Genomic DNA, 23,005 nt, shown 5'->3' with positions numbered 1-23,005 from the left:
TAATGTTGAGAGTTCTCTGGTAGATAGAAGACTAGGAATGACTGCTTTGTCTCCATTGGCTGTACACAATGAACAAGGGTTGATTCTGACTCCTATATGCTCTGGTACAATTTATAATGGTCTTGAGAGAAATGGAAAGAATTTAATGTCAGTCACCATTATAAATTTACAGTACACTCCCATCCTGCCCTCCTTGCTTAGTGGCAGAAATAAAGAAATTCAGAAGGACCTGTACTAGGGCTGGAAGGAGCCACACTGTTTTCCCAAAACAGATCCCTCTCTCTATTATAGCTCCTGGAGTGGCCGAGTTCAAGGGCTGAAAGGCTTTCAGAGCTTCATGGTTTCGGACAGTAACATGAGTTTTGTTGAATTTGTGGAGCTGTTCAAGTCATTCAGGTATGATAGATTTTACTATTGTCAGTTTCCACCCCAAACTGATTTAAAATATTGAGAATCTTCAGGGCACTCATTTTCTTTTTACCTAGCGTGCGTAGTCGCAAGGACCTAAAGGATCTGTTTGATGTTTATGCTGTACCATGCAGCCGATCAGGAACTGATTCTACACCACTTTACACCCACCTGACAGTGGATGAAAACAGCAGTGGAGTCCAGCCTGATTTAGGTTTGTTTTGTTATTTGAATTTTTGAAACTCTTCTTCTGTCAGTAATAGTTTATAAACATGTTGATTTCATGACCTCCTGAAGATTTCTGGGAATATTGCCCCTAGGTCCTCTGTAGGCATTCTCTCCCCTTTTTTGGTTCAGCAAGAGTAGGAGGAAGTAGATGGGAGGATAGTGAGGTTGATGGTCATGGAAGTACTCAGTAGATAGTCCCAACTGACAACTAAAGAGAGCAGAAGCCCGGCCACAATTGCTCTGTCAGCTAGTCTAACTCAATAATTCCAGGTCCATAAAATGCTCCTGAAAAGGACTCGAAATGCTCATATAACCTATTCTCTTCCATCCAGATGGGTTTGCACTCATTAAAAAAAAAAGATTGCTGACAGAGTGGTTGCCAACTTGTACATCCACCATAGCAGGATCTGGCTGGTGCTCTCCATTCACTTTAGAGGGATTCACGCCAGCCCCTTTCCCTTCTCCCGGTGTTACTCCTAAAAAGGAGTCAGAAAAGGGCCTCAGTATTCCCAAGGGGCAATGTCTCTCAAACCATTCAGGAAGGCCACAAAACTGGAACCCTGATTTCCACTGTGAAATTGGTGGATTTTGTGCCAGTCGAAAGGGAAACTTATAAAAGACGAGTTGATGTGGCCACAACTTTAGGTAAGTGAACCCCATTTTCTCTTTGTTTAAAAGTAGAGGAACACATTCATTTCCAAATGGATGGCCTTAGTCTCTATGGGATTCCAGGAGGAAGCTCTCACCAAAGCAGCCCCCAGATCCAGACCAGATTTCAAATCCATCGATTCCCTCAACCAATCTTTTAGCTTAGCAATGCCCTTTTTATTCCTGTGTTTTTATTCCACTGGGCTCCATATCGGGCCAAACATTTGACATTTGACAATCACTTGCCATAAGTATCAGGAGTTCAGAGGTCTTGAGTCAGGGGGTCTAAAAGAAACCTGTCCAGTCTTTCTGTTCTTGTTTTGTGAGCATTTGTTGGTCTGTTTGTTTATTTTAGATTTGTTGACCAGGAACGTGTGTGATTTGGGTTTGTTCATTAAGAGTAGACAGCAGCTCTCAGACCAGCAGAGGCAGATATCAGATGCAATTGCTGCTGCAAGTATTGTGACCAATGGGGCTGGAGTTGAGAGCATGTCCTTGGGCCTGTTTGCCGTTGGCATCCAACAGCTCAATGATTTCCTAGTGAATTGCCAAGGAGAGCACTGCACATATGACGAAATCCTCAGTATTATTCAGGTCTGTACAACAGTTTTTAATCCTGTTATTTTAATGAAGCCTTCACATCAAATATCTGACCATGAAAATAGTGTAACTGAAAACCTCACTGGGGTTTTCTGGGGCTCTTCTTTCCCTTAATCAAAATACCAACATTATCTATGTGCCCTACAGAAGTTCGAACCAAGTGCCAGTATGTGCCAGCAGGGTCTAATGTCGTTTGAAGGATTTGCCAGGTACATGATTGTTTTTATTTCTCTCCTTACCTTCCTTACATGCTTGGGTTTTGCTGAACATTCATCGCAAAATGTTCATTTGTTTTGGAGGTAGGTTTCTCATGGATAAGGACAATTTTGCCTCGAAGAATGATGAGTCCCAGGAAAATGTGGAAGATTTCCAGCTGCCTCTGTCCTATTACTACATTGAATCATCACATAACACCTACCTCACCGGTCATCAGCTGAAAGGAGAGTCCTCAGTAGAGTTGTATAGCCAGGTACCAAAATAGGTTTATCTGGGACCTCTATGCATTCAATTAATTCATTCAATCATATTTATTGAGCACTTACTGTGTGCCAAGTACTGTACTAAGTGCTTGGGACAGTACAATATAACAATAAATAAACAGTTGTTCTTTGTTTGACCAAAAAGTTGCATGACCCTGCCTGACTTTCGTTGTAGTGAAAGCCTAAAGTTGGCTACATTACTTTTTTGTAAAGTATACAATATATGCTGTGGGCAAAAAATCCCTGGGTGCACAAATATACTTATTTTTTTCCTCCAGGTACACATTTTAAACTTTGTTCTAAGACAAAAATTTTTTGTTGTTGTTTGTTTAATTCATAGCTTTTAGATACTGGCTAGTATGACAGTATCTAGCCTCTGAACATTTGACTTCCCCACAGGAAGAGTTCATCTAATCTGCTAGTTCATTCAGTTATTTTGAACAAGATCATCTAGCATAGGTTGCAGTGTTGATTGAAATAATATATATGATATTACTTCTAGGAATGGGCTACGGATCAGTAGAATTTCCCTCCTTGAGGAAACCAAAGATATAACAATCTTCTTTAGGGAATTATGTTCCATGCTTGGTTGTTTTTTCAAAACATGCCCATATGTAGGAGCAATAGCAACCCAAGATGATCAGCACTGCCATCTTGGGTAAGGTCAGTGGTCCTCTCGGGCTGTGAATTCTATCTCCCACAGGGGCTCTAGGACTCTTAAGGATCAGGTGGTGCTTGGGCTCCTAGACAACTATCCTCATAGTTAGGAATGGACCATTTAGCTTTCCTTCAAATAGCTTTTCATCTCCGATTTAGCTAAACTTCATTTGATATTTTTTGACTGTCCCTTTTCCTGTGGTAGCATGTTTTACCTCATTACTACCTACAGATGGAAACACTTTTTCCTTTGGTTTGCCCTGAAGCCTCAGTGCCTGCCACCTCACCTTGCAGGTGGGGGATTGGGAAATAATAATTTTGTGTTTGCCTTGCCCACACACTAGAATGGTCTGATTGGAGTTGTGGAGAGGAACTTGTGAGCCTGTGGGGGTAAGACAACAACTGTTTGTGTCATTTCAACCCCACTGTCAAGGAGAAGGGTGTCCTCAGCCAATACCAACCAGGAATTCACAGACTCTATAAAAAGGGCAGCATTCCTTAATCAATCAGTGAATTTTTTTTGTATTGTACAGAGCCCTTTTACATGTTTGGTAGATTACAGCAGACAGAGAGACAACCTTTTCTGCTCATTATGAGGTGGCCCTCCACAACTCATTCATTCATTTACTCAATCGTATTTTATTGAGCTCTTATAGAGCTCTGTAATAAGCACTTGGAAAGTACAATGCAGCAATAAAGAGAGACAATCCCTGCCCACAAGGGGCTTACAGTCTAGAGGATGCTTATCTGGTCTCGCTGTGATGTTGAACTTCATATCTGTCATTCTGATTATGAACTGGGTGTAGTTTTTCTTTTATTACTTTCCCTGAGGTGCATTCATTCTTTGTTGTTACAGATCCTTCTGCAAGGCTGTAGGAGTGTAGAATTGGACTGTTGGGATGGTGATGATGGGATGCCTATCATTTATCATGGACACACACTTACTACCAAGATCCCATTTAAGGTCAGCATTTCAGGATTCGACATATGGACTACCCATTATAGTATTCCTGACCTCACAGCAGCAGAAACTATCCCTAAAACTTTTACATTCAAAACAGGTTGGATTGTTCTTTACAGTACAAATCAGACACTTGTATTTATTGTAGTTAGAGAGGCAGCAGATGTAGTTCTGTTTTTGATCTTCACAAACTCCTTGTGAAGTTTGAAGAATACAACATATGATATTTGTTCTAGGTTGTTTTCAGAAGGAAGCAATTTGAGATTTACAGAGACATCAAGGTAGTCCAAGCATCACCGCCTAGACATTTATCCCCACATTCCAAAACCTCTGCCCTCAACTTTACTTAACTCACCACCTGCTGAACCGTACATTGACCTAGGGACAGAGTTGTTTTCACTGTGCCTTCAGTGTAGGCAAAACTTAGCATCCTACACTTGACTGAATTTTTTCCCCAATTCCTGATCACCTGAGACTTTACAACAGAAAGCCAAGAGATAATGTCATAGAACATGCATGTCAAACTCATTTATGTGGGTGCTCATGCTATTATGTGTGGGCCATGTTTTGAAAGTTTAAAATTTTTAATATTATTTGAAAAATTGTTCAAAATCAATTACATGGTTATCAAATAGAACAAAGGGAAGTTAAATCATTGATTAGCTCTGTATTAATGCCTTATAGATTATGTGTTAGTGAGCAGGGCTTCCATTGGGCCAGGGATGGTGGTTGAAGACTGAGAGAGAAAAAAACAGGGCAGGGAGAAAGAGAGAGAGAGAGAGAGAGAGAGAGAGAGAGAGAGAGAGAGAGAGAGCACTAAACATACAATTTTTATACATTCTCTGTGATGTTCTTCTCCTAAGTAGCAGTAGCAAGAAGGCTTTTCTTTTCATTCATTCATTCAATCGTATTTACTGAGTGCTTACTGTGTGCAGAGCACTGTACTAAGCGCTTGGGAAGTACAAGTCGGCAACATATAGAGACGGTCCCTCCCCAACAACGGGTTTCCCCCTATATGCTGACAGCCTGTGCCTTGCTCCAAAATGGAGGTGCCATAATTGTTTTTACTACTTGTTGGAGCTGTTCTGTGGGGTTTCCACGCTGGAAACTGCATGAATGCCCTACCCCAGAATGCCTAAGGAACAACTTCTGGTAGCAGCAGCAGCAGCAGCAGCAATAGCTGTAGTCTGGAATGAAGTTGCTGACAAATTCAGGACAGTGACAACTTCAGTTGCATTACTCTCTCTCATTCTGCTTCCTTGGCACTCACTGGTGGTCCTCTATGGGATGCCCAAGATCTAATAGTGGACTGCACACAGTCTAGAAGCTCTGTATTGGATGGACCTGATTTAGAAGAAGTTTCTTTAGCGTAACCCAAGTCCTAACTAAGATGTCTCAGTTGGACCAGAGTCTCAGGTTGAGCAGACAACACTTGCAGAGCTTCTTGTCCTCATGTGTCTTGTCTCTTTCTGGTCACTCACTCAATATCTGTGTTCTTTTCTGATTCTTTGCTGTCCCTGGATCCTTGCAGGAAGTAGTGGAAGCCATTGATCGCAGTGCCTTCATCACGTCCGACATGCCAATCATCATATCCATTGAGAACCACTGCTCTTTGCCTCAGCAGCGGAAGATGGCGGAAATATTCAAGGTGAATCCTGTGCATGGCCTGACTGGCTAGGGCCCCTGAGGGGCACTCCAAACAGGGCACACTTTAGGACTGTAGAACTGCCACTGGTTGGAGAATTTGTTGGGGTTCTGGAGAAATCTGGATTGGAGCAGCCCCAGTGTCTGGTTCCATCCTGATGATCCTCAGTCGGTTGAGGTGGCTCAGGTTTAGCCTGGATCCTGTGCAGAACCCCTAGACCAGTCTTCCTGGAAGACAGCCCATTTAGGCCAGCCAGCCAAAGCTGGTTTCAGATGGGAAGAAAGTATTCAACCTTCTCAGGGTGCTACATGGTGGGGGCGTCAGCAGGATCCCTCGTAAAGTTGTCAGTGATTAAGTCCCTCAGAAAGTTCGCAGGTGCCCCACCCTTATTAAACATGGCAGCGGCGTGGAAATGATCTGAAAATGGAATGTGATCTGGGGGCTAAGAACCAAGATGTCTGGGAAAGCCAGTCACCAGGTAGCCATGGGGGCCAAAAGTGAAAGGAGCAGGGGCAAACCCTGTTGGTAGTGGAACAAAGCTCTTCCATAAAATGTCACAGATGTCACCCTAATATTCTGTCATATAGCCTCATTTAATGGTGTCATATGTAATGAATGGGGCAGCTGTTGTTTTCTTGGCTCAGGACAGTGGAACATTTGAAGCCACCAACCCTGTTGTCAACTCTGAGCTACTGTTAAACTGATGTACATACAGTGTGTACAAGTGAGGGCCCTTCTCAGGTTTATTGTTCACTCTGTGCTTCCCCTGTCCAAATGTTGGCCTGTGGTTTTTTATGTCCTGTTCTCAACATTTCAGAATGTCTTTGGAGACAAGCTGGTATCTAAGTTTTTATTTGAGAGTGATTTCTCTGATGATCCAATGCTTCCTTCTCCTGAACGGCTCAGGAAGAAAGTGCTCCTTAAAAACAAAAAGCTGAAAGCCCACCAGACTCCTGTGGATATATTAAAGCAAAAAGTAAGTTTTCTTAGCAAAACCTTTTTTTTTTATAAAATGGCAGGTTTATTTGTGTTCTGGTGCTCTATTTGGAATTTATATAAGTTTCTCTCTCCCTCCTCCTCCAATGCCAATCTTTTATGGTTCCAAAATTTCTTCTAATCTCCTCAAGGGCAAGGACTGCCTCACTTTTATTGCACTTTTCCAACCATCCAATTCAGCATTCTACATACACTAAGTACCTAGTACAACATTTCTCATATAGAAGTACGCAGTACAGCACTCTAGATTCAATAGGCACTTAATATATATGAATGAATAAATTAATTAATGATGTTTGCTTTGTAGACATATCTTCCTACTTGCTTTTAGGATATTTCAAATGAGCCAGTGATCACCTAGTGACAAACACTTCCTAAACAATCTATCAACCATATTTATAAAGCACTTACTGTGTGCAGAGCACTGTACTAAGACTTTGGGAGATTACAATGTAACAGAATTGTTAGGCATGATCCCTGCCCGTAACAAGGTTGCAGTCCAGAGAGGGAGAGAGACATTAATATAAATAAATGAAGTACAGATATGTACATAGGTGCTGTAGGGCTGAGGGAGAGGTGAATGAAGGGAGTAAATCCAAGTGCAAGGGCCAAGCAGAAGGGAGTGGAAAAAGAGAAAAATGAGGGCTTAGTCGGGGAAGGCCTCTTGAAGGAGATTTGCTTTTAATAAGTCTTTGAAGGTGGGGAGAGTAATCGTCTGTTGGAAATGAAGAAGGAGGGCATTCCAGGCCAGAGGCAGATTGTGGGTAAGAGGTTGACAGTGAGATAGACAAGGTCTAGGTAGGTTGGCATTGGAGGAGACTGTATGCCCCTCTCATGAATGCCAGGGGGGATGCTGTGGAACTACCTCACCTCCCCTCCTTCCTCACCCCCTGACCTCACCTCACTGCTTTCTTACTACAACCCAGCTTGCAGTTTTGCACCTCTAAAGCCAACCTACTCACCGTACCTTGATCTCATCTATCTCACCAATGACGTCTTACCTAAATCCTGCCTGGACCATCTTCCCTCTTCGTATCCAACAATGACTCTCCCTTACTTTCAAAAGCCCTTATTTCCTCTTTTTCCACTCCCTTCTCAGTCACCCTGATTTACTCCCTTTATTCACCCCTCCCTCAGCCCCACAGCACTTATATGCATATCCATAATTTATTTATTTATATTAATATTTGTCTCCTCCTCTGGACAGTAAGCTCATTGTGTACAGGGAATGTGTCTGCCAACTCTGTTGTATTGTACTCTCCTAAGCGCTTAGTACAGTACTCTGCACACAGTAAGCACTCAATAAATATGATTGGTTTATTGATTGGGACTTAGCAGGGCAACATGGGTAAGATCCATCATAGAGTTAATGATCAGGCAGCTCTGTTAATATTTGTGTCTTCAAGAAGCATAATGTCCCAGGTCTATAGAAAGTGCTCTTGTTTACCTACTCTTCTTAACAAGACAAGAAGAACTACTGTCTTGCACTTGTATCTGTAATCTCTGGACATTTGGCAGTCACCCTACCCTCAGCCCCACAGCCTTATATACATATCTATAAATATGTATTATAAATAATTTACTTATATTAATGTCTGTCTCCCCTTCTAGACTCTAAGCTTATAAGCTCACTGTGGGCAGGGGACATATCTACCAACTGTTTTGTAGGCCGTTTTCCTGGACAAGTTCATGATGAGCATTCAACCCTGACATTCAACCTTGTGTTTTATGCTAAGTATTTGATGAACACAAGCATCCCAGTGTTCATACACAATATATCCATCCAGGGCACATGGTCCTGGGCCTTCCTCCAGGGATTGGAGTCCTGGAAGGAAGGGCTCGCAGCCTCTTCACAGTATCACCCGTGGAAGAGGGAGTTATCCATTTCCTATTGACTCCCAAGGTCTTCTCGGGTCCTACCTCCCAGGGCTCCTCCCCAAATTCTGGACTGGTCCAAGAGCTTCCCAAGAAGTCAACAGGGGCTTTCCTAGGTTCAGAGGCAGGGTCTTTCACTGGCTAGGTGGAACTCACTAAAATCCTTTTTCTCTTATAGACTAAAAGCAAGTTGTTTTTTCCAAACATACTCCCTCCTAAAACACAAACACATTCTTTGTTGGGCAGCCTGCAATGGGTAGAGGGAAAATTCATCAGGATGGATAATCATGGAGAGCAATCTATCACATGGTTTCTCCAAACATCCTGAAAACAGAGACCTGGGTTGGATGAACCATGGAAGGTAGTAATAGTAATTGCCCTCTGTGTGCACACACTGTGCTTAGCATTGAGAAAGAAGTGCCTGGATGAGAAAGATACTGTCCTTGGCTCCTAAGGGTCTCATAATCTAAGAATAATCTGGGGGTGGGGGATTGGTGACAGACACATAACGCAAATTGAAACAAAAATTAAAACATAAGGAACACAATAAATATGGCAGGAACAGTAGGGTTTCAGCTCCTTGTGGCTTAGACCAACAACCATGAAAGTCACAGCTGCAGCCCAGGCAGAGCAGGGGCTGCTGGGAGTCCCAGGAGCCCGGGGACTCACTTCCTGTTTTTCCTCCCCTTTAGCTTGTAAGTCTCATTTGGAACAGGGGCTTTGTCTGACCTAATTAACTTGTATCTTCTATCAGCGTAGTGTTGGCACATAAGTGCTGAAATACCATTATTATTATTGTTATCATTATCATCATCATTATTATTGTTATTAGAGTGGAGCAGCTTCTCTCCGATGCCTGTGCCCTGGGGGTCAGATATAAGAGAAGTGGTAGAGGTCTGCTGCTGGCCTTTTAATATGGAAGGGCTGTGGTCTGTCAGATTGGGGCAGCTGGGCATTCCAAGAAGGGGGAGTGGTATGAGCCAGGGTAGGGAACCAGGAAAGTCAAGAGTAAGGTACAGTTGGAAGTAGGTTTGATCCAATAATGGCATTTGTTGATGATCTTACCTGGGTAATTGCAAGTTGTTGAATTTGAAGTAGTGGAAATTGAAACTTTGCACCATACTTCATGCCGCTGCCCGGATTGTCTTTGTCCAGAAATGCTCTGGGTATGTTACTCCCCTCCTCAAAAATCTCCGGTGGCTACCAATCAATCTGTGCATCAGGCAGAAACTCCTCACCCTCAGCTTCAAGGCTCTCCATCACCTCGCCCCCTCCTACCTCACCTCCCGTCTCTCTTTCTGCAGCTCAGCCCGCACCCTCCGCTCCTCTGCCACTAATCTCCTCACCGTGCCTTGTTCTCGCCTGTCCCGCCGTCGACCCCCGGCCCACATCATCCCCCTGGCCTGGAATGCCCTCCCTCCCAACATCTGCCAAGCTAGCTCTCTTCCTCCCTTCAAGGCCCTACTGAGAGCTCACCTCCTCCAGGAGGCCTTCCCAGACTGAGCCCCCTCCTTCCTCTCCCCCTCTTCCTCCTCTCCATCCCCCTCATCTTGCCTCCTTCCCTTCCCCACAGCACCTGTATATATGTATATATGATTGTACATATTTATTACTCTATTTATTTTACTGGTACATATCTATTCTATTTATTTTATTTTGTTAATATGTTTGGTTTTGTTCTCTGTCTCCCCCTTCTAGACTGTGAGCCCATTGTTGGGTAGGGACCATCTCTATATGTTGCCAACTTGTACTTCCCAAGCGCTTAGTACAGTGCTCTGCACACAGTAAGCGCTCAATAAATACGATTGATTGATTGATTGAAACTTTGAAAAACCCAACAACAAACTTCAGCCAGAGCAGCAAAAAAGAGAAAGCAATTCAACAAATATGACTGAAACATCGAAGGTTGAAATGTGAATTTCACCAACGCAAACAGACTCTATTTGACTAGATTCCTGCAAGCCACAAATGAAATTTGCCTTAACCATTTCTCCCCATCTGACGCTCCTTCTGTCTTATAATAATAATGGTATTTGTTAAGTGCTTACTATGTGCAAAGCACTGTTCTAAGCGCTGGGGGGGATACAGGGTGATCAGGTTGTCCCATGTGGGGTTCACAGTCTTCATCCCCACTTTACAGATAAGGTAACTGAGGCAGAAAGAAGTTAAGTGGCTTGCCCAAGGTCACACAGCTGACAAGTGGCAGAGCTGGGATTCAAACCCATGACCTCTGACTCACAAGCCCGTGTTCTTTCCACTGAGCCATGCTGCTACTTATCTCCTTATCTCTTATCTCACCATCCCCCCATCTCTCCTTCCCCTTTCCTGTCTCCTTTCCCTTATCAAACCCTCCTGCCCCAGCTGTTCCACCATTCCTTCCCACCACTGGGGACTGGAGCGAGGAGTGGGAAGGGGATAGAGTTTGAGAAAAGGGCAGAAAAATGGGAAAGGAAGGGAGACAGGAAGGAGCTGTGAAGAGATAAAGGAGATACCGGCACTGGCTGTCGCTTCCGGTCACCCTGACTGCTATCTACCATGACCAGAGTGTACTTTCTGGCCACCCGTCTTAGAGGTCCTACATAGTCTATTTGCCCTCTCATGGGGGGCTCCATCCCTTGGGAAATTGTTCCAGGTGGTAGAAGGGACAACAAGGGTTTTGGGAAAAATGGGGCTGATCGCACTTGGGACATACCATGACGACCTGCCTTACTGTGTCTTTGGATGTTTGTTAATAATAATAATAATGGCATTTGTTAAGTGCTTACTATGTGCAAAGCACTGTTCTAAGCACTGGGGGGGATACAAGGTGATCAGGTTGTCCCACGTTGGGCTCACATCCCCATTTTACAGATGAGGGAACTGAGGAAGAGAGAAGTTAAGTGGCTCGCCCAAGGTCACACAGCTGACAAGTGGCAGAGCCGGGATTAGAATCCATGACCTCTGACTCCCAAGCCCTGGCTCTTTCCACTGAGCCACGCTGCCCTCCTCTTTCTGAGCCGTCGGCAAGTGGCCTCTATTCCCCCGTGCCCACTCTTTTCATGTCCCTATTTTGCTAGACCCAGCCTTCCCTGATGGACTGGGGTTGTGTGAACTCTTTGGAGTTGGACCCGCTGCTCGTTTTCATTGTTTGCATCCCCCTCCTTAGAAGCGCTATACAGGAGGTGGGCATCAGTGTGGCAGACTGTCCCACAACTCCTCCCACTGTTCTTTTCCCCAAATAGACTTGTTCTTAATCACCCAGTTCTCCTTGGCCCATCGGGGTGCCCAAATAATCAGCCCATTAGCCACCACCCATGAGTATATGTAAATGTAGGTGGCCTGGGCCCCACTGTGCGTTTGTACCAGCCCATGAACCACTGCAAATTCAGCATGCTAACTTGAGTGGTCCTGGCCCTCCCATCGCAGCTCCTGGCCAGTGGTGGGACTGAACACAACTGCAGCCCATCTCTGGGAGCCAGTTTTATCCATTTTAGTGGTACCATCTGTAAAACCAAGCCATGTGCCTCTGCTCAAGGGTCAGGTCATCATATGCCGGGACCCACTGAACTGGGCTAGGAACTGCATGCAGGAAGGACTCCACTATTCCTGTCCTAATGGGTTATCAGAGGAGGGTTTGTACCAGTGCTGGGGTACCTCCCAGGCCTGTTTGACTCAGGTGGACTGCTGTGCTATTCCCTGGGGTGTTGCCATGCCAACAGTATCCCTAACACCGACCGCCCCGTTCTTCCTTGGATCGGCTCACTCCTTGTTAATATTTTGGTGTTAGCCAATCCCTCGTAAGCAGTTGGAGCCTGTTGTTCCAGGGGAGAATAATCTGCTTCTGCCTCCTTACAGGAGTGACTCCAAAACCATAGCGGTTGCAAGTGGACAGAATCCACAGGCCTTTGCCACAGACTTTAAGCAATGCTAGTGGGGGCGGCTTCCACAAATAGGACCTTTTCCACCTTGGGGTCCCATGGTCCGAGGCCCATAGAAAGCAAAAGTTGCTGTTTTCAGCCCTGAAATGCTTTCTCTTGCGTGGAGCCCCATTCAAATTCATTTTGCTTCCTATCCATGTCATAAAATGGTTTGATGATTTGGGCCGTATGTGCATCCTCCAAAACTCCAATGCCCCGAGGAATGCCTGAACTCTGTTTTGTTCATTCATTCATTCAATTGTATTTATTGAGCACTTACTGTGTGCAGAGCACTGTTCTAAGTGCTTGGGAAGTACAAGTTGGCAACATATAGAGACAGTCCCTCCCCAACAGTGGGCTCATAGTATAGAAGGGGGAGACAGACAACAAAACAAAACATGGAGACAGGTGTCAAAGTCATCAGAACAAGTAGAATTGCTGGTAGGGGCATCCCCTGCCAATACATTCTGTACCAACAAGAGTCAAGTAGGTTGAATTTATGATTCACCTTTAAGTTCCTCTGTAGACTGTAAGCTCCCTGAAGGCAGGGACTATGTCCAACAACTCTATTATACTGTCCTCTACCAAGTGTCTAGTACAGGGAACAGAACACAGTAAGCACTCAATAAGTATTACTGATTGATTATTTGGACAGACTCTTCCCATACAAACTCCTTCCAGACAAACCCCTCCCACACCAACAGATTTCAATTTCAGTGATCCATTTTTAGGCAGTTTGATTTTTTTTTAATACTCCATTTTTGATCATTCTTCTATCTGAGCAAAATATATCAATGCCCCATTACTCAGCCCACTTTTTTCACACAAGTGCCTAGACAAGAACAAACACTCATTTCATCTTAGTTAAGATGAACGTATTTCTTTTTTCTTGATATTGGTCTATGAGGATTACTGGACCTCCTCTCCCATTCCCCCTGCCCCCCCCCCCCCCCCCCCCAATTTAGTCCTGGAGGAAATATTCCTATAAGGAAAAAAATGAGTGTCCTAGCCATGAGTAGGATTGTTCACATGGTTTTTTTTTGGTATTTCTTAAGTGCTTACAATGTGCCAGGCAGTGTACTGAAACCTGGGGTAGATTCAAGCTAATCAGATTGGACACAGTCCATGTACCACATGGGGCTCTTGGTCTTAGTCACCACTTTACAGATGAGGCCACGGAGGCACAGAGAAATTAGTGACTTTCCCAAAGTCACACAGCAGGCAAATGAAGGAGCCAGGAGTTCACAATCAAAAGTATCATTCACCTCCTCAGGAAAGAGGCAAATATAGGTTCCTGTAGCCAGCCAGAAGATGAGAATTGGAGTTGGACAACAGACCACACTGACATAGTCAGGGGAATGGGTGGTACTGGGCCTTGTCCTGTAGCCAGGATGCCATGTCAGTTTATGTGAGGGTCTAGAGGGAATCACAGCCACCACTTCTAGAGAAGAGTCACTGTTCCTATAATAATAATAATAATGGCATTTATTAAGCACTTACTATGTGCCAAGCACTGTTCTAAGCATTGGGGAGGTACAAGGTGATCAGATTGTCCCATGGGGGCTCACAGCCTTAACCCCCATATGAGGTAACATATGAGGTACTGAGGCACAGAGAAGTTAAGTGACTTGCCCAAAGTCACACAACTGACAATTGTCAGAGCCGGGATTTGAACCCATAACCTCTGACTCCAAAGCCCAGGTTCTTTCCATTGAGCCATGCTGCTTCTCCCTATGTCCTCATGGCTCCTGCTGGGCTTCTGGTGCCTGAGTGGACATGGATGGCAGGGAGTCCTGGATGCTTACATCAGACTCTGAGGGGACTGCTCTGACTCCAGAGTACAGAGTCAGAATAGAAGAGACAGCAAATGTCATGGGTGCCAGCCAGCTTCTCCCCAGTCTTGGTTCTGGTTCTCTGGAGGTACAGTGACATATTGATTTTTCCTCACCTCATGCCAATGTTACATGTGCAGAGAACCTTCTAGGCTTCCACTATTATTAGAGGGTAAGGCATGAAGGCTCCCTGTAAGAATGTAAGGTCCTCGAGGGCAGGGAATGTATCCTGGACTCTGTTGGGCTTTCCTGAGTGCTTAGTACAAATGCACTGCACTCAGTAGTTGTTCAATAACTATCAGTACTGCTGCTACTTCCACTGCTCCCATTTTCCAGTATCCCCTCCTGATTGAGGTGAAGCAGGTACCGCGAATCACAAACTGCCGACATTCTAGATTGGCTGCTTGAAGGTTGATGTTTTTAATCTTGCAGGCTCATCAGCTGGCCTCCCTGCAGGCCCAGACGGGGAGCACCAGCAGTAGCAATGCTGCTACCCCCGAGGAAGAGGAGGAGGAGGAAGATGAATACGATTATGACTACGAATCTCTCTCTGATGGTAAGGGAAAACCTCATCTTTGTGGGCAGGAATCGTGTTTACCAGCTCTGTTGATTTGTTCTTCCCCAAGCACCTAGTACAGTGCTCTGAACACAGTAAGCGTTCAGTAAATGCCATTGATTGATTGATTGACTGATGTGACGGGCCGACACCTTAAAGGGATATTCTGAAAGTTTGGCATAAATAACTGATGTCGCACCTGACAGCCTCTGCAGGGGCAAAGTACAGAGAATGGAGAGTCCTATTACTCCACTCCACTCCTTCCCCCTCCCCACTGCAGCAATGAAAAAAGGACATTACCAGCTTCCCTGTTGGCCCTCATGGCCCTCTTTCTCCTCTGATCCAACGCTGCTGGCAAAAGTCTAAACACCATGCCAACCTCGTTCACTTCAAGTTTATCCTTTCCTGCCTTAACTCAGCCCTCTCCTCTGCCAGACAAAACTATTTCTCCTCCCTTATTGACACCCATGCCCATCATCCCCGTCAGCTCTTCCGTACATTCAACTCCCTTCTCAGGCCCCCAGTTCCTCCCCCTCCTCCTTTCCTCACCCCCAACTATCTGGCCTCCTACTTCATTAACAAAATTAAATCCATCAGGTCTGAGCTCCCCAAAGTCACTTCCCCCCTTGTCCAACCCCCCGGCTCTCAACACTCTCTGCTACTCTCCCATCCTTCCCAGCAGTATCCTCAGAGGAACTCTCCTCCCTGCTCTCAAGTGCTACTCCAGCCACCTGTGCTTCTGACCCCATTCCCTCTCATCTCATGAAATCTCTCACTCCATCCCTTCTCCCCTCCTTAACTTCCATCTTCAACCGCTCACTCTCCACTGGTTCCTTCCCCTCTGCCTTCAAACATGCCCATGTCTCTCCCATCCTAAAAAAACCCTTTCTTAACCCCACCTCACCTTCTAGTTATCACCCTATATCCCTCCTACCATTCCTTTCCAAACTCCTGAGCGAGTTGTCTACACGCACTGCCTCGAATTCCTCAACACCAACTCTCTCCTCGACCACCTCCAGTCTGGCTTCCGTCCCCTACATTCCACGGAAACTGCCCTCTCAAAGGTCACCAATGACCTCCTGCTTGCCAAATCCAATGGCTCCTACTCTATCCAAATCCTCCTCGACCTCTCAGCTGCCTTCGACACTGTGGACCACGCCCTTCTCCTCAACACGCTATCCAACCTTGGCTTCACAGACTCCGTCCTCTCCTGGTTCTCCTCTTATCTCTCCAGTCGTTCATTCCCAATCTCTTTTGCAGGCTCCTCCTCTCCTTCCCATCCCCTTACTGTGGGGGTTCCCCAAGGTTCATTTCTTGGTCCCCTCGTGTTCTCAATCTACACTCACTCCCTTGGTGACCTCATTCACTCCCACTGCTTCAACTATCATCTCTACGCTGATGACACCCAAATCTACATCTCTGCCCCTGCTCTCTCCCCCTCCCTCCAGGCTCGTATCTCCTCCTGCCTTCAGGACATCTCCGTCTGGTTGTCTGCCCACCACCTAAAACTCAACATGTCCAAGACTGAACTCCTTGTCTTCCCTCCCAAACCCTGCCCTCTCCCTGACTTTCCCATCACTGTTGACAGCACTACCGTCCTTCCCGTCTCACAAGCCCACAGCCTTGATGTCATCCTCGACTCCGGTCTCTCATTCACCCCTCACATCCAAGCCGTCACCAAAACCTGCCGGTCTCAGCTCCACAACATTGCCAAGATCCGCCTTTTCCTCTCCATCCAAACCGCTACCCTGCTCGTTCCAGCTCTCATCCTATCCTGTCTGGACTACTGCATCAGCCTTCTCTCTGATCTCCCATCCTCGTGTCTCTCCCCACTTCAATCCATACTTCACGCCACTGCCCGGATTGTCTTTGTCCAGAAACGCTCTGGGCATGTTACTCCCCTCCTCAAAAATCTTCAGTGCCTACCAATCAATCTGTGCATCAGGCAGAAACTCCTCACCCTCGGCTTCAAGGCTGTCCATCACCTCGCCCCCTCCTACCTTACCTCCCTTCTCTCCTTCTACAGCCCATCCCGCACCCTCTGCTACTCTGCCGCTAATCTCCTCACCGTGCCTCGTTCTCGCCTGTCCCGCCGTCGACCCCCAGCCCACGTCATCCCCCTGGCCTGGAATGCCCTCCCTCCCCATATCCGCTGAGCTAGCTCTCTTCCTCCCTTCAAGGCCCTACTGAGAGCTCACCTCCTCCAGGAGGCCTTCCCAGACTGAGCCCCCTCCTTCCTCTCCCCCTTGTCACCCTCTCCATCCCCCGTCTTACCTCCTTCCCTTCCCCACAGCACCTGTATATATGTATATATGTTTGTACATATTTATTACTCTATTTATTTATTTTACTTGTACATATCTATTCTATTTATTTTATTTTGTTAATATGTTTGGTTTTGTTCTCTGTCTCCCCCTTCTAGACTGTGACCCCACTGTTGGGTAGGGACTGTCTCTATATGTTGCCAACTTGTACTTCCCAAGCGCTTAGTACAGTGCTCTGCACACACTAAACGCTCAATAAATATGATTGATTGATTGATTGAGAGAAAGGGGGAGATTGATGGAAGGAGAGAGAGGGAGAGACTCCAGTGGCCCTTGACCCCCCAGCCTCCAACCAATTACCCGCTTCCTCTTCAAGTCCAGCCCCTTAGGGTGAGAGGAGCTAGGCCCCCTTCCTATGGTGTGCTACGCTGGTCATCAGAAAATCAAAAAACAATCATGTGTTTATTTATTGATGTATCCATGGTGCTTATTCATGGTTATTTTCCAACTTTTAACTCTCTTACATTCATCAATGTGTCAGCTTGTTTTTACAATTAAACTGTGAGTTTTTTGTGCAGTAGGCACTCAGTCAGAGGTGGATTAATAGGGAGCACATAGCACATGTAATAGAGGCCCCCAAATCAGTAGCAACAATCTCAATGGAAGAGGTAGAATTCCCTATCAGTGTCTTAGATGGCCTACAGATGGCCCCGGTCTACCCTAACCAAAAAGGGCTGAGGGTCTTCCCTCCCATCTTCAGGATGGACCTAACTTTTGGGGCCAAAAGGAGGTTGGAAGTGGACTCCCCTGTAGCTTGCTAATTCCATCAGGATTTTTCCCCTCCCTGAGTTGCTGTAAATTGGAAATGATTCAACAGCAATTGACCGACTGAATGACCTTCTGGGCTCTAGGTTTAGGCAGGAAGCTCCTCTCCACCTCAACTGGCCTGAGGCAGAGGTCGCAGGGGTCTAGTGCTGCTGCAGAGCTGGTCTGCCAGCCAGGCTGATGAAGCCAAAGTCATCATCCTCTTCTGCTGCCACCCTAATGAAAGTCACTTCAGCTCACTGGCATTCCTGGCATCTTAGCTGCTGGCAATGGCAATAATGTGGAAGCAGAGGATGAGTGCTTTCTCCCTTCCCTCTCCCTTTTCCACTCTCTTCCTTCCCCTTCTCTCCCCATTCCCTTTTCCCTGATCCCTCTCTCCTCCATTTTTCCTTTTTCACCCTTTTCTTCTTTTGCACGTACTCCAAAATTCCCTAGAGAAGGTGTTAATAGTGATCCTTGCTAATGAAGTTTTAATAATGATAATAATAATAATAATGGGATTTGTTAAGCATTTACTATGTGCCAAACACTGTTCTAAGCACTGGGGTAGATACAAGGTAATGAGGTTGTCCCTGGTGGGGTTCACAGTCTTAATCCCCATTTTACAAATGAGGTAACGGAGGCACAAATAAGTCAAGTGACTTGCCCAAAGTCATACATCTGATCAGTGGCAGATCTGGGATTAGAAACCACGATCTCTGAGTCCCAAGCCCGGGCTCTTTCCACTAAGCTACACTGCTTCTCTTCCAATTAATTAAACAGTGGTTTGAAATGATGGCAGTAATGACAGTGATCCTAAAGGAAAGGGATATTGTCAAATGTATGATTGTGAGAGGAAAAGCATATGAAACCTCATTAAATCTTTCAATTAGATTTGACTAAAATACTTCAGTTGTCATACACACAGAATAACTATTGCTTCACTCAAGTTCTCTAGTTAAAATCTCACCACAAAACGAACACCCTGTAGACTAGACAGAATGTCCCCTTCTCTTGAAGTCTCTCTGCCTCCCTCTCTGTCTGTCTCTTCCCTTACTCTTCTCTGCAAAGCGGGAGAGTGCATCTCCCAACACCACTGACTGAGAACAAGGAGCTGCAACACTGGAAGAGGGGTCAGAATTCAGCCATTTAGTGCCCTGGCACCTTTTCTAGTACAAATTAAGAATGGTCCATTTCTCTCAGATGGGAAAGAGAAACTACAAGTAATACCATAGATGAAGCCATTTATTTCAGTTCACGCTTCATTCTACACAGAGATTGGTTTGCGGGTAAGTGGATGGCAGGAAAATGGAATAACATTTCAGTGGTTGAGGTCAATTTCTTAATGGGCCTATCCTTGTAACAGTGCATTTGGTAGGGATCTGTTTATCCTATGTTGCTTTTTCACCAAGGCTTTTCCCATGTTTCTCATGTTTACATTGACCATGACAGACAAAGTCACCCAAACTGGGTCAAGGCAAATGACTCAGAGATCAAAATTCTATCTCAAGTAAAGTAACATTATATTGTACACTCCCATGTGCTTACTACAGTGTGCTGCACCCTTACTATATAATACTACTATGTGCTACTTTGTAGCATTTCATGACAAAAAAAGTGAGACTTACAGAAATCTGAGTTGAAACATGCCAATCAAATTAAGGAACATGTGTGACAGATGTGTGACAATACCGTATTGTGCTGCCTGAATCATTGCAAGCAAGGAGAAGGCTCTGTGCTCATAAATGTTAACTTGGGCCTCTTGCTTCAGTACTGTGTGGCACCTGACTGCCCCCTGGGCCCTGAGAGGTTGGAAAAAGGGCCAAATCCTGGGGGACCTACCCAATGTCACCCAACTTCCTGGCTCAATCTCCTCTGTGCCTTCTGGTAACTGAGTTGAAAATTTGGGGGAGGAGGATACCAGCCACCCAACTCCCAGAATACCAGAGAAGCAGCCTGGCATAGAGAAGCAGCACGGCATAGTGGAGAGCACACATGCCTGGAAGTCAGGAGGTCATGAATTCTAATCCCATCTCTGCCACTTGTCTATTGTGTGACCTTGGGCAAGTCACTAAACTTCTCTGGACCTCAGGTACCTCATCTGTAAAATGGGGATAGAGACTGAGCTCCTCATGAGACAGGGACTGTATCAGCCCCAAGGCTTAGTATAATGCCTGCCACATAGTGCTTAACAAATACAATTATTATTATTAGTAGTAGTAGTATCGGTATTATTTTTAGTACCTTCATGGGCAGCAGGTGATTCCTCTCGGTCCCAAGGAGGAGCAGTGCCCAGTCCCCATTTTGCCTCCTTAGTGCAGCTGAATATCCCCATTCCCCAAGGCTGTGAACCCAGTGGGCCTCTCCCAGACTCCTGCCCTATTACCTCAGCTCTGGGATCCATATTTAGAGCTACAGTCAGTGTCATGCTGCCTCTCCTCTGGAAGATGGGCCACTCCTAATTCACAGGCACAGCCCCTCCCTGGAGCAGTTCCATCACACTAAGAAGGAGCAGGGAAGGTAACAGGGGTGAGCTCCTGCAGATTCCAGTGCCTAAAATTCTTGGGAGCGCAAGACGATTGTATTTATTGAATGCATATTGTGTGTAGTGCATGTACTAAGTGCTTGGGGGAGTACAGTATAACAATAAGCAGACACATTCTCTGCCCACAACTAACTTACAGTCTAGAGGGGGAGAACAGCCAGATGGATAGGGATGGGACCCCCACTGGGCTCCAGATCCCTGCATTCCCACTCTGCTAGCTGCTTGCTGCCCTTCTCGCCCACCCACCAGGACTCCAGCTCCCTCTTTCTGCTGACCACCCATCTGCTCCCAACTTCCTTTCCCTTTGCTGTCTGCTTGCATCACTTAATTGTCCCCCTTCTCCATGGCCACTGGAAAGCTGGCTAAATTTTTTAAAACATGTAAAATAAACCTTTTGGCAGAGACATTTTTATTTCAGGAGGCCACATAGGTGGGGAGGGAGGATCACAAAACAGTGTGGCCACTGTCTGCGCTCACCATTAGAGAGGGAGCGGTAGGATTCTGCATATGCAAGATGGCCATCGTGAGTGGGTTGGTGAAGCAATTACCTTGCTTATGGTCTCAAATGAAACCTGTACACGACTGAAAGAACATATTGGCAACACCAAACTGAGTGGTGTCCAAGTGTTTTTATTGCCTAGGTAGCACTTGTCTTATGCTGTCAAGCCATCTCTGACCCATAGTGACACAATGGATACATCTCGCCCAGAATGCCCCACCTCCATCTGCAATCATTCTGATAGTGTATCCATAGAGTTTTCTTGGTAAAAATATGGAAGTAGTTTACCACTGCCTCCTTCCATGCAGTAAAATTGAGTCTCCACCCTTGACTCTCTCCTATGCTGCTGCCGCCCAGCACAAGTTTAGTTTTGACTTGTAGCAGGATTGCCTTCCACTTGCTAGCCACTGCCCAAGCTAGGAATGGAATGGGTAGGCCTCTGCTTGATGTCTCCCTCCCATAGTCGAAATTGGTAGAGTACTGGAAACTCTCCAGGTGCAACCCTGAGAGGGGCTAGGCAGCACACTGACCAAAAATGCAACAATAAGTAAAGAAGTAGAAAACTGAATCAAGAAGGCCACTGTAGCCGTTGAGATAATGTCAAACCAAGTCGGGCAGCAGTGTGGTACTAAGCTCCAGAACAAATTAAAGGTCTATAGAAATGAAATGTTGTCCAACTTTCTCCCCAGCGATGCAGCCTAGACCCTTAGCACAGGCATCTCATCCAGTCACATCTGGCCACTTATGGTTTATTCAAAACATTAACTATCTAGACAGTATCAGAAATGATAAAGCCATTTGAACAAAATCAGTCCTTAGAGCGATCCTTACTGCAACACAATTGGGTAGCCTTCTTACCATTCCTCTCTAAATTCCTTGAGTGAGTTGTCCCCACTCTAGACTGTAAGCCCATTATAGGCAGGAAACATATCTGTTAATTCTGTTGTATTGTACTCTCCCAAATGCTTAGTACCATGCTCTGCACATAGTAAGATAGTCTCATCTATCTCTCCGCCCACCTTTTGCCCATGACCTAAATATGATTGATTGATTTCACCTGCTGTATCCACTTCCTCTCCTCCAGTTCTCTCCTTGACCCCCTGAAATCTGGCTTCCACCCCCTTCATTCCACAGAAACTCCCCTCTCAGAGGTCACCAATGATATCCTTCTTGCCAAATCCAACAGTCTCTACTCAAGCCAAGTCCTCCTCCACCTCTCAGCTGCCTCTCAGGCGCCCACTCCCTTCTTCTGGAAACAATATCCATCCTTGGCTTCACTGATGCTGTCCTCTCCTGGTTCTCCTTCTATCTCTCTGGCTGCTCATTCTCAGTCTTTTTCATGGGCTCCTCCTCTTCCTTCCACCCCCTAACTGAGGGAGTCCCTCAAGTCTCAGTTCTCGGTCCCCTTCTATTCCATGTCTACACCCATTCCCTTGGAGAACTCATTTGCTCCCTTGGCTTCATCTCTGCGGAAGATTCCCAAATCTACATTTTCAGGCCTGATTTCTCTCCTCTGCAATCTCTCAATTCCCCTGACTTCAGGACATCTATACTTGGATGTCCTGCCAAGACCTCAATTTAACATGTCCAAAACAGAACTCCTTATCTCCCCACCAAAACCCTGTCCTCCCCTGACTCCATCTCCATAGAAAGCACCAACATCGTACCTCTCTCAGAAGCCCATGACCTTGGCATTATCCTTGACTCATCTCTCTCATTCAGCCCACGTATTTTATCTGTCACAAGATCCTGTCAGTTCAACCTTTACAACATCACTAAAATCCTCACTTTCCTCTCCATCCAAACTGCTACCATGTTAGTCCAATTACTCATCCTATCCCACCAGTATGAAGATCAGCCTTTATACTGATCTCCCTGCCTTCTGTCCCTCCCCACTCCAGTACATACTTCACTCTGCTACCTGGATCATTTTTCCACAAAACCATTCAATTCATGCTCTCCTGCTGCTGAAGAAGCTCCTATCATTGCCCATTCACCTCTGCAGCAGACAGAAACTCCTTACCATCTACCTTAAAGCACTCAATCACCTTGCCCCCTCCTACATCACCTTGCTACTCTCCTACTACAATCCAACCCTGACACTTTTTTTCT

At 45.7% G+C, this 23,005-nt stretch overlaps 1 protein-coding gene and 1 non-coding gene across 2 annotated transcripts in view; one reads left to right on the top strand and one right to left on the bottom strand.

Annotated features, from left to right (window-relative positions):
• PLCE1 (phospholipase C epsilon 1) overlaps window positions 1-23,005 on the top strand; it is a 217,648-nt gene that overhangs the window by 130,686 nt on the left and 63,957 nt on the right. Inside the window, exons 11-19 of the mRNA XM_038764430.1 lie at window positions 292-396; window positions 486-622; window positions 1,640-1,878; window positions 2,032-2,093; window positions 2,188-2,353; window positions 3,877-3,984; window positions 5,513-5,629; window positions 6,444-6,602; window positions 14,658-14,781. Coding sequence (XP_038620358.1) covers window positions 292-396; window positions 486-622; window positions 1,640-1,878; window positions 2,032-2,093; window positions 2,188-2,353; window positions 3,877-3,984; window positions 5,513-5,629; window positions 6,444-6,602; window positions 14,658-14,781 — 1,217 coding nt within the window. The remainder of the gene's footprint in view (window positions 1-291; window positions 397-485; window positions 623-1,639; window positions 1,879-2,031; window positions 2,094-2,187; window positions 2,354-3,876; window positions 3,985-5,512; window positions 5,630-6,443; window positions 6,603-14,657; window positions 14,782-23,005) is intronic.
• On the bottom strand, window positions 21,267-21,406 carry LOC119944333. The gene has a single exon (XR_005455822.1). It is a non-coding gene; the product is annotated as a small nucleolar RNA SNORA7 (small nucleolar RNA).

The sequence above is a fragment of the Tachyglossus aculeatus genome, chromosome 22 (genome assembly GCF_015852505.1).
Source record: "Tachyglossus aculeatus isolate mTacAcu1 chromosome 22, mTacAcu1.pri, whole genome shotgun sequence".
In the NCBI taxonomy this organism is placed as follows: Eukaryota; Metazoa; Chordata; class Mammalia; order Monotremata; family Tachyglossidae; genus Tachyglossus; species Tachyglossus aculeatus.
Note: the sequence above shows the minus strand (reverse complement) of the source record. Positions and strands in the feature narration are given on the sequence as shown.